At 52.9% G+C, this 12,823-nt stretch overlaps 4 protein-coding genes across 4 annotated transcripts; 3 read left to right on the top strand and 1 right to left on the bottom strand.

The window, feature by feature from the left end:
* Positions 1-86: 86 nt before the first annotated feature.
* IAQ61_008122 (uncharacterized protein) lies at positions 87-2,727 on the top strand (the record flags this gene model as incomplete). Its single annotated transcript, XM_066097854.1, has 3 exons — positions 87-795; positions 848-2,502; positions 2,644-2,727. 3 exons carry the CDS (start codon positions 87-89, stop codon positions 2,725-2,727), a joined length of 2,448 nt encoding a protein of 815 aa, XP_065952351.1.
* A 3,672-nt stretch (positions 2,728-6,399) lies between these two features.
* On the top strand, positions 6,400-8,685 carry IAQ61_008121 (uncharacterized protein; the record flags this gene model as incomplete). The annotated part of the gene is made up of 1 exon (XM_003840362.1): positions 6,400-8,685. One exon carries the CDS (start codon positions 6,400-6,402, stop codon positions 8,683-8,685), a length of 2,286 nt encoding a protein of 761 aa, XP_003840410.1.
* Positions 8,686-9,335: 650 nt separating this feature from the next.
* Positions 9,336-10,291, bottom strand: IAQ61_008120 (uncharacterized protein; the record flags this gene model as incomplete). Its single annotated transcript, XM_066097853.1, has 2 exons — positions 9,336-9,426; positions 10,143-10,291. The coding sequence occupies 2 exons, from the start codon at positions 10,289-10,291 to the stop codon at positions 9,336-9,338; spliced, it is 240 nt and encodes a 79-aa protein (XP_065952350.1).
* Positions 10,292-10,438: 147 nt separating this feature from the next.
* On the top strand, positions 10,439-12,767 carry IAQ61_008119 (uncharacterized protein; the record flags this gene model as incomplete). The annotated part of the gene is made up of 4 exons (XM_003840364.2): positions 10,439-10,846; positions 10,905-12,396; positions 12,647-12,666; positions 12,717-12,767. The coding sequence occupies 4 exons, from the start codon at positions 10,439-10,441 to the stop codon at positions 12,765-12,767; spliced, it is 1,971 nt and encodes a 656-aa protein (XP_003840412.2).
* Positions 12,768-12,823: the final 56 nt, after the last annotated feature.

Below are 12,823 nucleotides of genomic sequence, written 5' to 3'. Positions count from 1 at the left end.
CAGGGAGCAATTCATGGTAGGTAGTACAGCTCCGTGCATCCTGCAAGTACCGTAATTCCCCTCGCCAAGGTACGAATCACGCGGCCATGAAGTTTGGTACGACGCTGCGCAAGAGCGTGTATGAGCCCTGGAAGGACAAGTACATCGACTACGACAAGCTCAAGAAGCTGCTCAAGGACAATGAGGACGACGATAGCTGGACCGCCGACGACGAGAGCGCCTTCGTAGACGAGCTGGCCAATGTGCAGCTGGAGAAGGTGCACAACTTCATCAAGGACATTTCGCAGAAGCTGCGCGACCGCACCTCGGCCTGCGAGAAGAAGCTGGAGCCGCTGGCGATTGGCATAAAGGGGCCCGGTGACGATGAGGCCAAGGGCAGCGACAACAAGGGCGAAGGCGAGGGCGAGACCAAGTCTGCGCAGACGGGCGACGCGCCCAAGAAGCCCCAGCCCAGCCAGGCAGAGCAGCAGCGCATCCTCAAAGAAGTCCTAGCCGAGCTTGACACCATCACCAAGGAGACCAAGGAGCTCGAAGGCTTTAGTAGGCTCAACTTCACCGCCGTCATCAAGGCCACCAAGAAGCACGACAAGCTGCGCGGCGCCTCGTACCGCCTGCGGCCCTTCATCGACGCCCGCATTGCCCGCCACCCACTACACACTGAAGACGCCTCGCCGCTGCTGTACCGTCTGTCGGCACTTTACTCGTTTGTGCGCCAGAGCCTCGAGGGCAAGTCCAAGGATGCCTTGTCCTTTGGCGAAGGCACCACCGATGGCGAGGGCTACCGGTCTCACAAGTGTACGTATTGACATCCTTCCTTGAGCCAATGGCACATGCTGATAGATGACAGTCTGGGTCCACATGGACAATCTCTTCGAAGTCAAGACCGTCATCCTCCGTCGTCTTCCCGTGCTCGTCTACAACCCCCAGACCTCCAAGATTGCCGAGGGCTCCCAGCGCGATCCCACCATCACCTCGATATACTTTGACAATCCCAACTTCTCCCTGTACACGGACAAGGTCAATGGCAAGCCCAATGCCTCGTCCCTCCGTCTACGGTGGTATGGCCAATTGAACGAGAAGCCCGAGATTCTCTTTGAAAAGAAGGTCATCAAAGAGGGCGACGTTTCTGAAGAGATTAGGTTTCCTATCAAAGCGAAATATGTGCAGGCATTCCTCGAGGACAAGTACCATATGGAGAAGAGCATCGAGAAGATGGAATACAGGCCGAACAAGGACCAGAAGCAGCTTGACAGCTTCAAACAAGCTGTCCAGGACATTCAGGGCTTCGTCAAGACGCAGAAGCTCCAGCCCGTCTTGCGCGCCAATTACACTCGTACAGCCTTCCAGATTCCTGGTGATAACCGCATCCGCATCTCACTAGACACCAATCTGGCTCTGATCCGCGAAGATGCCCTGGACCTCGACCGGCCATGCCGTGAGCCTGATGACTGGCACAGGCGCGACATTGACAATGCAAACATGGAGTACCCATTCAAGGCTATCAAGAAGGGCGAGCTGCACAAGTTTCCCTACGCGCTGCTCGAGATCAAAGTCAAGGGCCTCAAGAAGTACGAATGGATCGAAGACCTCATGAACTCTCACCTCGTCAAAGAGTCACCACGCTTCTCCAAGTTTGTGCACGGGGTCGCCAAGCTCTTTGAAGACAATGTAAATACGTTCCCCTTCTGGCTCAGTGAAGTCGACAACGACATCCGCAAAGCGCCCGAGGAAGCCTTTGACAACGAGCAAGAAAGGAAGCGCAAGGCCGCCGAAGACGACTTTGCTGTAGGCTCCCTCTTTGGCGCGCGTGCCAGCCCCAGCTACCGTGCCTCTATCGTCTCGCCCGTCGGCTCCCCCGCTGGTGCTCGCTCAGGCCCAAAATCCGCAAGCGCAGCGGCCCACTCGATGCCTGTTGTCAAGCCTCCGCTACCAACCATCGGCTCGCATCTATCCGGCCAATTCCAGCAAGAAAACAACACGGGTCGTGTCAACGAGGAAGTGGACTCTGACGAAGACGACACCCAGCCCTTGACCAAGAGTATCAGGAGCAGCGGCTTCGCCTCCCTCTTCCCCGGCTTCTCCACCTCCAAATATGCCCGCAAACAGGCCCGCAATGGCCTCACGCCAAACCGCACCAACTTACCCCCGGGCATCCGCGACCCCGGCGTCTGGATTAAGGACCAAGGCGCCGTCCGCGTCGAACCCAAGGTCTGGCTCGCGAACCAGCGTACCTTTATCAAATGGCAGCATGTCTCCGTGCTCCTGGCCTCGCTTTCCCTTGGCCTGTACAATGCGGCCGGGGAGGGCAACGACATCGCCAGAGCGCTGGCCGTGGTGTACACGTGCGTTGCAGCGTTTACCCTCGCCTGGGGCTACGGCATCTACATGTACCGCGAACGCTTGATCCGCGAGAGAAGCGGGAGGGACTTTGATGCCATTACTGGACCGCTGGTGGTTTGTGTGGGCTTGGGTGTGGCCCTTGTGCTGAATTTTGGGTTTAAGGTATGTCTTTTTGTGGAGTTTTTTTTGAAAATCCAACTCCTCTCCCCTCTCCCCCTTCTCAAAATATTTTGAAACTTTCCTGTGCAATCGTGTGGTTTTGAATTTGCTGGCTAACTTTTTGTTTGTCTGTGTGTTTTGTAGTACAAAGCCCTGCTCGAGGAGAAGCGAAATCACGGCGCGCTGAATACGACGTTTGGGGCCGAGCAGATGGAATTGAGAATTTAATAGTGTGCATGCATATGAGTTGTGGTATCCCGGGGGGCGGAGAGGGGAGGAAGGGAAGGTGGAGAAGAGGCCTCGGGTAAGGGTGTTGTACATTTGTAGTCTTTCCCACTTTTGCCTGTTTCTTTGTGTCTGTGTCTGTAGAATCGCCCCGATTATCCTTTGACCTTGTTGTTGTTCTTTCTTGTTCTTTCTCAAGCAAGGAAAAAGTGCGAAATTGATATGTGAGCGGGTTTTTTTGTAAATGCAGATAGTGCGGTGTTTTGGAGGAGATGTGTGAGAGGGAGATGGATGTAGGGTTGTACTCCATGCGTTGGGGGTATTTCAAGGGTGGGGGGGAAGGGCCTAGCTGTGGATGTGGATGTGAATGTGAATGTGGTGACACGGTCAGAAGGGAGTGGATGAATGCAAGGAATAGAGAACCGGCTTGATAGTAGTAGTCCTAATGCCAGTTCTACTCCAAATCCAAAACGCAATCCACACCCACTTTTCACGGTGAAATATCTCCTTCATAATTCCCCTGCCCAACCCCCTAGCTACCTTCCACCCACACTCAACACAGCTACAGGGTAGACCATCCCATCCCATACCTCCATCATCCCTCTCCCTCTCCCCAGCATTCCTCACCCCGCGTCCCGGCACCACACCCCCTCGGCAAGAAAGCTCAACGCACTCCGAACACTCCCAGTGGTAGTGGTCCGATAAAGTCAATATCCACACGTACCACACTGTCCAACTCAGGCTGAGATTCCATCTTCTAGAACATACGGCCTAGCTACCCGGTGCGCCTGCGCGCGTGGGACAAGGTCACAGGGGGGGGAGGGAGGGCGCGGGAGAGCGGGTGTGATTGTATATTGGTGATTGTGATATTTGGCTCTGGGGCCTGTAGAGTGGGGAGTTTTCTTGGGATGATAAAGGCAGGTGTGGACTGTGGTTGTTAAGGAGGGGTGGTGATGATGATGATGTGTTAGATATATACATGTGAGATGGGGGGTTATCGAAGGGGATTTATTTTTATGGTTTACGTTTACATACTGGTGCGCTTGGAGGGTGGATGGATAGGTGGGTATGGAATTTTCGTGCTGGGGAAATTGGCTGGGGGTTGAAGTGTATTGGGTGGGGGATAGGATGGGGTTTGTGGTATGAGGAGCGGTGTTTGGTGTCCCCAAGTTCAATGTTGATGTTGATGTTGATGTTGATGTTCATGCTCAGGGGCAAGGTGGGGTGTTACGGTGATGGGGACATGTTGGGTTGCACAACACAATACGGCAAGAGAAAGGTGGTGGTGGGCACGAAACTAGAAACGGGGACGGGTGTTGTGGTGTCTTTTGTGTGTGACAATCATATGGCTGGTGCTGTGGTGCGACCAGAGGTGGTTGACTGGACTGTGGTGCAAGTTTTTTTTTCTTCTCTTGTCTCGTTTTGTGGAAAGCGGAGTAGGCGAAGTGTGCTACTCAAAGCTCATGGTGGTGGCTGAAAGCAAGGCTAGGCTGGATGTTGCAAACTTGGGGACTTTTTTTGGTGGTTACTGAGTGATATTTCTCGTTGATGCTGGCAAATTTTGCAGTCGATCGCTCCTCGCGACTTTCTTGTTGACCTTGCTAGTGCGACCTCTTCAAAAACGTATCTTTGTTGCAGATTTTAGTTGCATTGCACGATTTCGAATTGCAGAGAGGCGAGCGGCATGGATTGATTTGGTAGGTTTTGGCGGGATATCGTCATGGTGACTTTTGGGGCCGCGCCAAAGTGGATATGTGGATTTGTCCGACCCAGCGCTAGCCGAATGGCAGCCCGTGACAACGTGACGGCCACGAAGCCGTGGTACAGTCTCGTGAGTCGTACCATAGCAGCTCTTTTGTGTGGCGGCTGAGGGACTTTTTTTTTGGGGTGTTACCAGTCGCTGAGGTGGCACGTCCGACCTCCTCGATCCACCCTGCACCAGACAGACCATAGATTTGCCGCGACGTTCCATGCTGTTGAGCTACAGTAGTGTCGTTAGCATGTCTTGTCATGGTCATGGCTATCAACGAACCGTGGAACCATGATGGAATTATGGTACCAGTACGGTTGACAGGACTGGACAGGCTATAATAAGCACCAGTAAAGCGGTACTATCAATAGGCACGTGTTTCAGCGAGTGAGAGGAGCCTTGACAAAGGGTTGCGCAGGGCAGTCGATCCTCTGATTAGAGTACTCTTAGCAGCAAAGAGTCAGACACGAATAGCCACGAATCGTGCTGTTGTTCATGTACTGTCAAAGCGAGTGCCGAATTGCGGCTAAAAGGGCCGCTTCATGCAGACTCCGAACCTTATGAGGGCATGCAGGACCGCCTGTGGGTCTCGAGCTTTCTCAATCCAGGTGAGGCAACGACAGACCCTGGCAGTTTGTCCGATGAAGAACAAATGGCGCAGAGCATGTGGGACGTGGGACAAAAACGGCGTCGGGAGGGCGACAAATTGGTCGTGCAGCCTTGGTGAGGGAACGACGAGAGGTAGAGTAGTAGATCCAGTGGCAAGGAAGAAGCCAGATGAATGTGAATCTACGCTGTCAGAGCGCCGAGACCCGATCTCGTCCAGGGTCGTAGGTACGGTTGCACCCGTGGACCCCCCCCCCCACTCGTTGAACCAAACGCCTCGACACTGCTACTTTACTGCATGCAGTAGTAGTAGGTACCGAAAGCGCAGTGCAAGGACTAGAAACCATTCCATTGTACCTATCCTTTGCTCGTTTCATGCCCAACCACTCTCTGACGCAATGCTGGACATGCTCAAACTCCACCTGGCCAGTGGTCCGACGCCATGCTGGATATTTGCCTGCATATAGCCTGCCTCTCTCCATCTAGATTGCAAACATCCGGCGGACCAGACTGGAGTGGGGACCTTGAATGGTGCTTGTGATTGAGTCCTGATTGGCATCCCGTAGGAGCTGTGTCCTGGCTAGTACTCGGTCTCCAACATGGTTGTGTCAGTTCTTCCATCACCAACCTGCAAACGCCACACAGACACACACACACACACACACACACACACACACACTGACCTGCGCACACACATACCGTACACAGACGGTGTAGTCGGGTGTTTGCCGAGGGGCGCTGATGGCAGCTAGCTAGTGTCTGTACGCAGGCGGGTCCTACACAGATGCGTCACTGCTGGTCTATCAATCCCATACCCCAGCCTCTTAGACCTGCCTAGTGCCTTGCCTGGTTCCTGATAAATGATTAGATCCCCGTCGGCGTTCTTGGACATCTAGTCTTCTACGATTCTCAGAGATCTTCTTTCCTAGTACACCCATTCATGTTGGCCGCCATTACTGCTCGATCTACTCGATAGTCAGTCTATTCATTTCCTGCCACGACGTCCAGTCGGCGCTAGAGCGCTTTTGCACATACGTGACAGCCCAGTGCTCCTTCCTTTGCCTTGGGACCCACGATCACTGTTTGAGCACGACGAGCCATTGTTTGCCGCCTAAACAACTCCTGGGCTATCTCTCGACCTCCTTCACTCTCGACCGCTGCACTTCTTTCATTCCCGGGTCTCTCTTCATCATCATCATCATCATCATCTTCTTCTTCTTCTTCTTCTTCTTCAACCTCTACCCCACATTCGCTCACCAACTCATTAACTTGAGTGGCCCATTCTTTTGCAACGACTGTACCTCATACAACACTACGTCATGAGACCATTCACTCTTCTCACTCTCGCGGGTCTCACCACGTTCGCTACTGCAACTCCCATCTCACCTTCACGGACATATCCCATCCAAGCGCGCCAGAATAATAGCTCATCGGCACCATGCGCTCAAGTTTCTCAGTACATGTACGACAGTGGAGCCCCAAATATCAGGCAGCAGATGCCCGCAGGTCTAGCCTGGGACTGCTTGAACACGGTTGCCTTCAATTCCACCTCTGCAAAGGGTCTGCTCAAGGCGATCCGGCCCTACATTGAGTGGCAAAGCACTCTCGATGTGCTTGCCGATCCACCTGCCGAGTACGTGGAGAAGGTGCAGCCCGCCATCGACATTCTAGGAGGTCTTGACAAGATTGAAGAGGACATTGACGCTGGCAAATTTAAGAACGAGTACGCGTTTGGCTGGTCACTTTACACCCTCATACAAGGGGCTCATGACGGCCACTTCACATACGTTCCCGATTCCGTCGGCGGCATCTTCACCTGGAGTCGTCCCATTCCACTCGTTTCTGTGTCCGAGGATGGTACGCAGCTGCCGGCCGTCTTCGCCTTCCCGGATGTGCTGGGAATGCAATTCAAGAACATCTCTTATTCCCCTTCGCCCGTTGTTGAGATCGATGGCATGGACGTGATCAAATTCCTCGAGGATCTGAGCCAACTTGGCTCTCTTCAGGATCGCGATGCCCTGTATAACAACGTCTTCTACGAGCTTGCTCAGGTCAGCCTCGGTGGCTCGGGCTCTGGAACTGGAATGTTTACTGGTGGAGGTCGTGGACGATGGGTTTATCCTGGCCCCACCACTACACTCAAATTCGCTAATGGGACCGAATCGACAATGGAAAACTCGGCACACGTGACTCTCAGTTTCCGCAATATCAATTCCGGTGAGGATTTGGCTTCCAAGTGGTTCAGCTGGGGATCTCCAGGCGACTTTACCAAGACGGAAGTACAAGACGTGCAGACACAATCTCCCAAGGACATATCCAAGCCTGCTCAGGATGGCGCGACTGCGGCTGCCCCTGGATTCCCGAAACCTATAGTTCCCGGGCCCATGAACCTTATCAATGGGTTCTACATTGAGGCCGAGGGCTACGAAGATGTCGCAGTCTTGCAAGTGCCCAACTTCGTCGGGGCCAGTAGCTCGGAGGTTCCATTCCAACAAGTGTCCCAAAAGTTCATTCCCAAAGCGCTTGCAGACGGCAAGACCAAATTGATCATTGATCTGCAGGCCAATGGAGGTGGAACGATCCTCCAGGGCTATGACTTGTTCAAGCAGCTTTTTCCTAACCTTGAGCCTTACGGTGCTAATCGGTTTCGTGCCATTGAGGCTGTCGACCTGATCGGCCAGGCCTATAGCGAATACGGTTCAAAATTTCCTCGTGTTTATAATCCTGGAAACAAATCGGTTTCTCAAGCGCAGGCTTCTTACTTCGACTATCATACAGACATGACGGTTGATGGCACGCCCTTTACATCTTGGGACGAGAAGTTTGGCCCCGTGGTGGTAGAGGGAAATTCGTATACCTCACTGTCTCGCTGGAATCTTTCGGACGTCTATGTTCCCTTCGCTTCAGGTGGGATCAATGTGACTGGTTACGCTTCTCTTTCCAATGTAACTGGTCCACCGCGGTTCGATCCAAACAACATCGTCCTTGTTACCGACGGCTATTGTGCTTCCACTTGTGCTATATTCAGCGAACTCATGACGCAACAAGCTGGTGTGAAGACCATCGCGATGGGGGGTCGCAGCAATAAGAATGCAATCCAGGCCGTCGGTGGAGTAAAGGGCGTAAACAACTACCAATATGGGTTCATCCAACAGCTGGCGCAATATTCTGTTCGCTATCAACCGTCACTGAACCAGTCCATTCTGAGGAAAGATTACTACAACGATCTTCCATTCAATCGCGCGAGTGGTGGTCCTGCTGTGAACACTCGCGATGGGGTGCGCTACAATGACACCTCAGCTACTCCGTTACAGTTCATGTACGAGGAAGCAGATTGTCGTCTTTACTACACACCTGAGATGACTGTGGACATTACGTCGCTTTGGAAGGCTGCAGCGGACGCTCGGTGGAGCGACAAGGGCAAATGTGTGTCTGGAGACGGTCACGGCGGAAAGCGAAGCGTTCATGAAGCCACCACGAAGCTTAGCCCACGGCGCGTTCATGTGGCAGCCGCTGTTGCCGTCAAGCAGGTGGAAGCTTTTGAGAAGACATTTTCGTTGAAGACGGAGTGCACGTTGAAAGGTGATGGTTTCATGCACCCATAGAGCCCTCTGATTGTCCGCGGAGTTCACAGTGGCGAGCGTGTGTTGTGAAGAGTGGCATGGAGTTTGAAGGCGCTATCATGGGACATTGACAAGGAGTTGGACTATCTCATATGTGTTAGTAGAAACTAATGGTTTTCACGGGCGATAGCTACACAAGCATTGCACCAGGAGTCGGGGGGGGGACCTGTTTACGGCACTTGGCGCTCAGCGCATGTTGCTCACAATGAATTTTCGTGAATACGATCTCGGTAAGAAGATGACCGTTGTTCGATTATCGGGCTCTGTATTGTTTCGCGTAATTTGTGAAGTTCTATTGGTCAAGCTGCATGCGACAGCGCGAAGCCAGGTTGACATGGACAGCTGATCCAGCTAAGCCGTGGCTTGCTCGCATTGAAATGCGAGATACAGGAGGGCTGACCACCGCACCGGTGAGCGTACCGGTACATACGGTAATATGTACAGTCTGACTTGTCGGCACAACGCCACGGCGAGGGAGCGGCAGAAGGCGCACGTTTACCGGTACGGTACCGGTATGCTAGCACTGGGGTAGCAACTCTGGTGGACGGCTCCAGCACAGCACCTGGGTACTTCCTATCTGGCTTCACTTGGTTGATACATACAGTGTAGTAGTTAAAGATCATTGCCAAGCTTTAATACTGTGTCATGGATGGTCCTTTCTTTCCCTGTTCCTTGGAGTCTTTGTTGTACTCTATGTGCGGCATTGGTATGACATGGATTATCCTAAAATAGAACAAGGAAAACCCAGATTCCAGGATTCCAATTCCGACCTCCGACTCCGACAAGGTATGTCCAGGGTCTTTGCTCGCTGCCACACGTTACCTACATACAAAATACATACCTACTCTACTGTAGCTACATGCTTACCTAGCACGTTCATCCAAGGCCCACCAGGGGGCCGCAACTGTACGACATCCCTATCTCGCAAAAGGCTTGGGTGCTGTGTGCTCCACCATGGAAATTTCTTCTGCTGCCTTTGTGGGTTGAGTTACGAGGTGGATGATGGAATCGCATGTCTGACCATGATGCAAGAAGAAGTGGACCACCGTATGAATGGATGCCCATCTTGTGGCTAGTGGAGAGGATGGTTGTGAGTGCGACAGGATACGATGGCTTGCATTTCGGACCGAACTAACTCAACTTACCCTACTCTGGCCAGTTACCGGTACCTACTACCACTCTGATTGAAGGGTTTGCCTGGGTCAGCTTTTCAGCTGATGACACAATTGCACGACGCAACGCTGCTACACGTGCTCTCCACCGTCGCACATTGCTGGCGTGTCTTGACTGGCATTTGCACAGTACATCGGTCAACTCAGCTCCATGCTTGTTCTACGCGACCTCGTGCACGTCGTGTTTGGACGGAAATAGCAACGTGGTGAGATGCTTGATCGACCGCTAGAAGCTTTGAGGATGTGCCCGGCAAGCAGGACTTTTACCTAGGCCAAAATGGAGTTTTCGTCGGTGTTGTGGTATCGAATGGTGGCGGCGCCAAAGCTTGATCGTAGCTTGCAGGGACGGGACGGGAGATGGCCTTACTCGTATTGGGGAAATAGGCCCTTTGATTTAAAGATCTGAGTATGCCCATGTTGATGATGGCCGTACACACCCTATCGGACGTTCCTTGAGACTCCGTTCATTCGCTTTTGAGAATTCTGTGTCGTGTCCTTTGACGACGTTCCTGTCTTCATCTATTGGACGCTCTAATCTTTTAATACAGTAATTTCTCGTCGGGATGAAGTTCCTCGTCTCCGTTACGGCCGGACTCTTGTCTGTGGGCTTTGCTGACGCTTCGCCTGCCCCGTTGTTGGCCAAGAGAGCTGTGTCCACCGACGGTTCATGCGGTGGAGCAAACCAGTTCACTTGTCAGGGCTCATCGTTCGGAAACTGTTGTTCGCAATATGGATGGTGTGGAAGCTCTGCAGCTCATTGTGGTGCGAGCTGCAACTCAGCGTTTGGCACATGCACGGGCACGACCAAGCCGGTGTCTTCTAAAGCTTCTTCAGCACCCGCTGCAACCCCAACTTCATTGAAGGTTTCTACCGATGCAACATGCGGTGGAAAGACGGGAAATACATGTTTAGGAAGCACGTTTGGCCAATGTTGTAGCGCCTCGGGCTACTGTGGTAGCACGGCTGCCTATGTAAGTACCCACAAAACCGCAACTCGATACTGAGTAATGACTTACTAACCTGCACCAGTGTGGAACTGGATGTCAATCGAACGCTGGACTCTGTGGTAGCAACAATGGTACTCCCAGTTCGAGCTCTTCGCAAGCAGGCAGCTCGAGCAAGCCAACGCCGTCGCCTACCCCGTCTTCTGGTGGTGCTTCCCAATGTCTCAATGGCAAGAATATTCCTTACAAGATGACTTCCGACGCTGGATACTCTGATCTCATTGCACCCTACAACCTGCGTCTGCCGTACAAGCCAGCTGTTGTCGTGCTTCCTACCACTAACCAACATATTCAAGATGCCGTAGTTTGCGCTGCCCAGGCTGGTCTCAAGGTCCAGCCCAAATCTGGTGGCCATTCGTATGCAAGCTTTAGCTCTGGTGGCAAGGACGGTTCCATGATGATTGATCTCCAGTCGTTCCAGACTATCAACCTGGACAAGAGCTCGGGTGTCGCGACTGTCGGAGGCGGCGTTCGCCTTGGTAACCTCGCAGATGGTATCTTCACTCAGGGCAAGGCTGCTGTGTCCCACGGAACCTGCCCTGGCGTTGGTATTGGAGGTCATTATACTCATGGAGGCTACAGCCACACCTCACGTAACTGGGGGCTTGCTATGGACCAGGTCGTTGGTGCAGACTTCGTCCTCGCAAACGGCACCCTGATCAAGGCCACATCCAGCCAGAACCCTGAAATCTTCTGGGCCATCAGGGGTGCTGCAGAGTCTTTTGGTATCGTCACAACCTTTTATGTGCAAACACGTCCTGCGCCAGATTCCATCACGTACTTTGCATTTGCCTTCAACGGCGTCATGGACTCCAAGACCACGTTCACAAACTCTTTCCTCCACATCCAGGACGTTGCCAAGAACGCCTCCGTAGTGGACAACAAAATCTCCTTTGGCGTCTACCTCGACGGTTACGGCAGTTTCACCCTCAGCGGTGCCTACTTCGGCTCCGTCGCCGACTTCAACGCCAAAGTAAAGCCCGAACTCCTCCGCAGTCTTCCCAGCAACACCCCCACCGTGCAAAACATGCCCTACTACGACTACCTCGTCAAAGTCTCTGGGGAAACCACAATCAAAGTCCCCCGATCCGGCTACGCCGAACACGACAACTTCTTCGCCAAATCCCTCACCGTCCCCGAATCCTCGGGCCTCACTCGCACAACCCTAAACACCCTCTTCGACTACCTCAAGACCGCCGGCTCCGTGGAATACTACATCATCATCAACCTCTACGGCGGCCCAGGCTCCGCCATCAACACCAAGGACACAAACTTCGCCGCCTACAACGACCGCGACAGTCTCTGGGTCCTGCAAAACTACGGCATGACCGGCGCTTCCCTCGATTTCGTCAACGGCATCAACAACGCCGTCATCAAGGCCCAGCCGCAAACCAAGTTTGGCGCCTACCTCAACTATCTCGATCCTAGTTATGATGCTGCCACCGCACATCAGCTGTACTATGGTGATGCGGTTTATGCGCGGTTGGCGGCGCTGAAGAGGCAGGTTGATCCACAGAGTGTGTTTTGGCATCCTCAGGCTGTTGGGGTGTAGATTGGATCGTTGGTTTTATGTGTATATTGTATAGAGTGGGCGGGGCATTCATGTTGATATTAGCGGAAATGCGAATGAAATTCATACCTATATTCGACAAGGCGAGAATTTCGCAATAGATCATGGGAGGAGCACGTAGTCTTATCAGTCTACGTCTTCAGCTTCCAGTCATGGATAATATCCCGTTCATGGATCGACATCAAGAATCAGTATAGCTGGAGAGGACATCCTGCCTGTAAGCGTGCCGTGTATAACTATGTTTTGTGCTTGTGTGACGCAGTTCAGAGCTGGCTTACGCGTGGATCTTGTTGGATGTTTGTGAGCAAATGGTCCTAGGAAATAGTGGTGGGATCCGAATACGCGTGCAATTGAACATCTGGTCGATGGAATGG

The sequence above is a fragment of the Plenodomus lingam genome (assembly GCF_022343315.1).
Source record: "Plenodomus lingam strain CAN1 chromosome Unknown contig_3, whole genome shotgun sequence".
NCBI classification, from domain to species: domain Eukaryota; kingdom Fungi; phylum Ascomycota; class Dothideomycetes; order Pleosporales; family Leptosphaeriaceae; genus Plenodomus; species Plenodomus lingam.
This window is presented reverse-complemented; position numbering and strand designations above follow the sequence as displayed.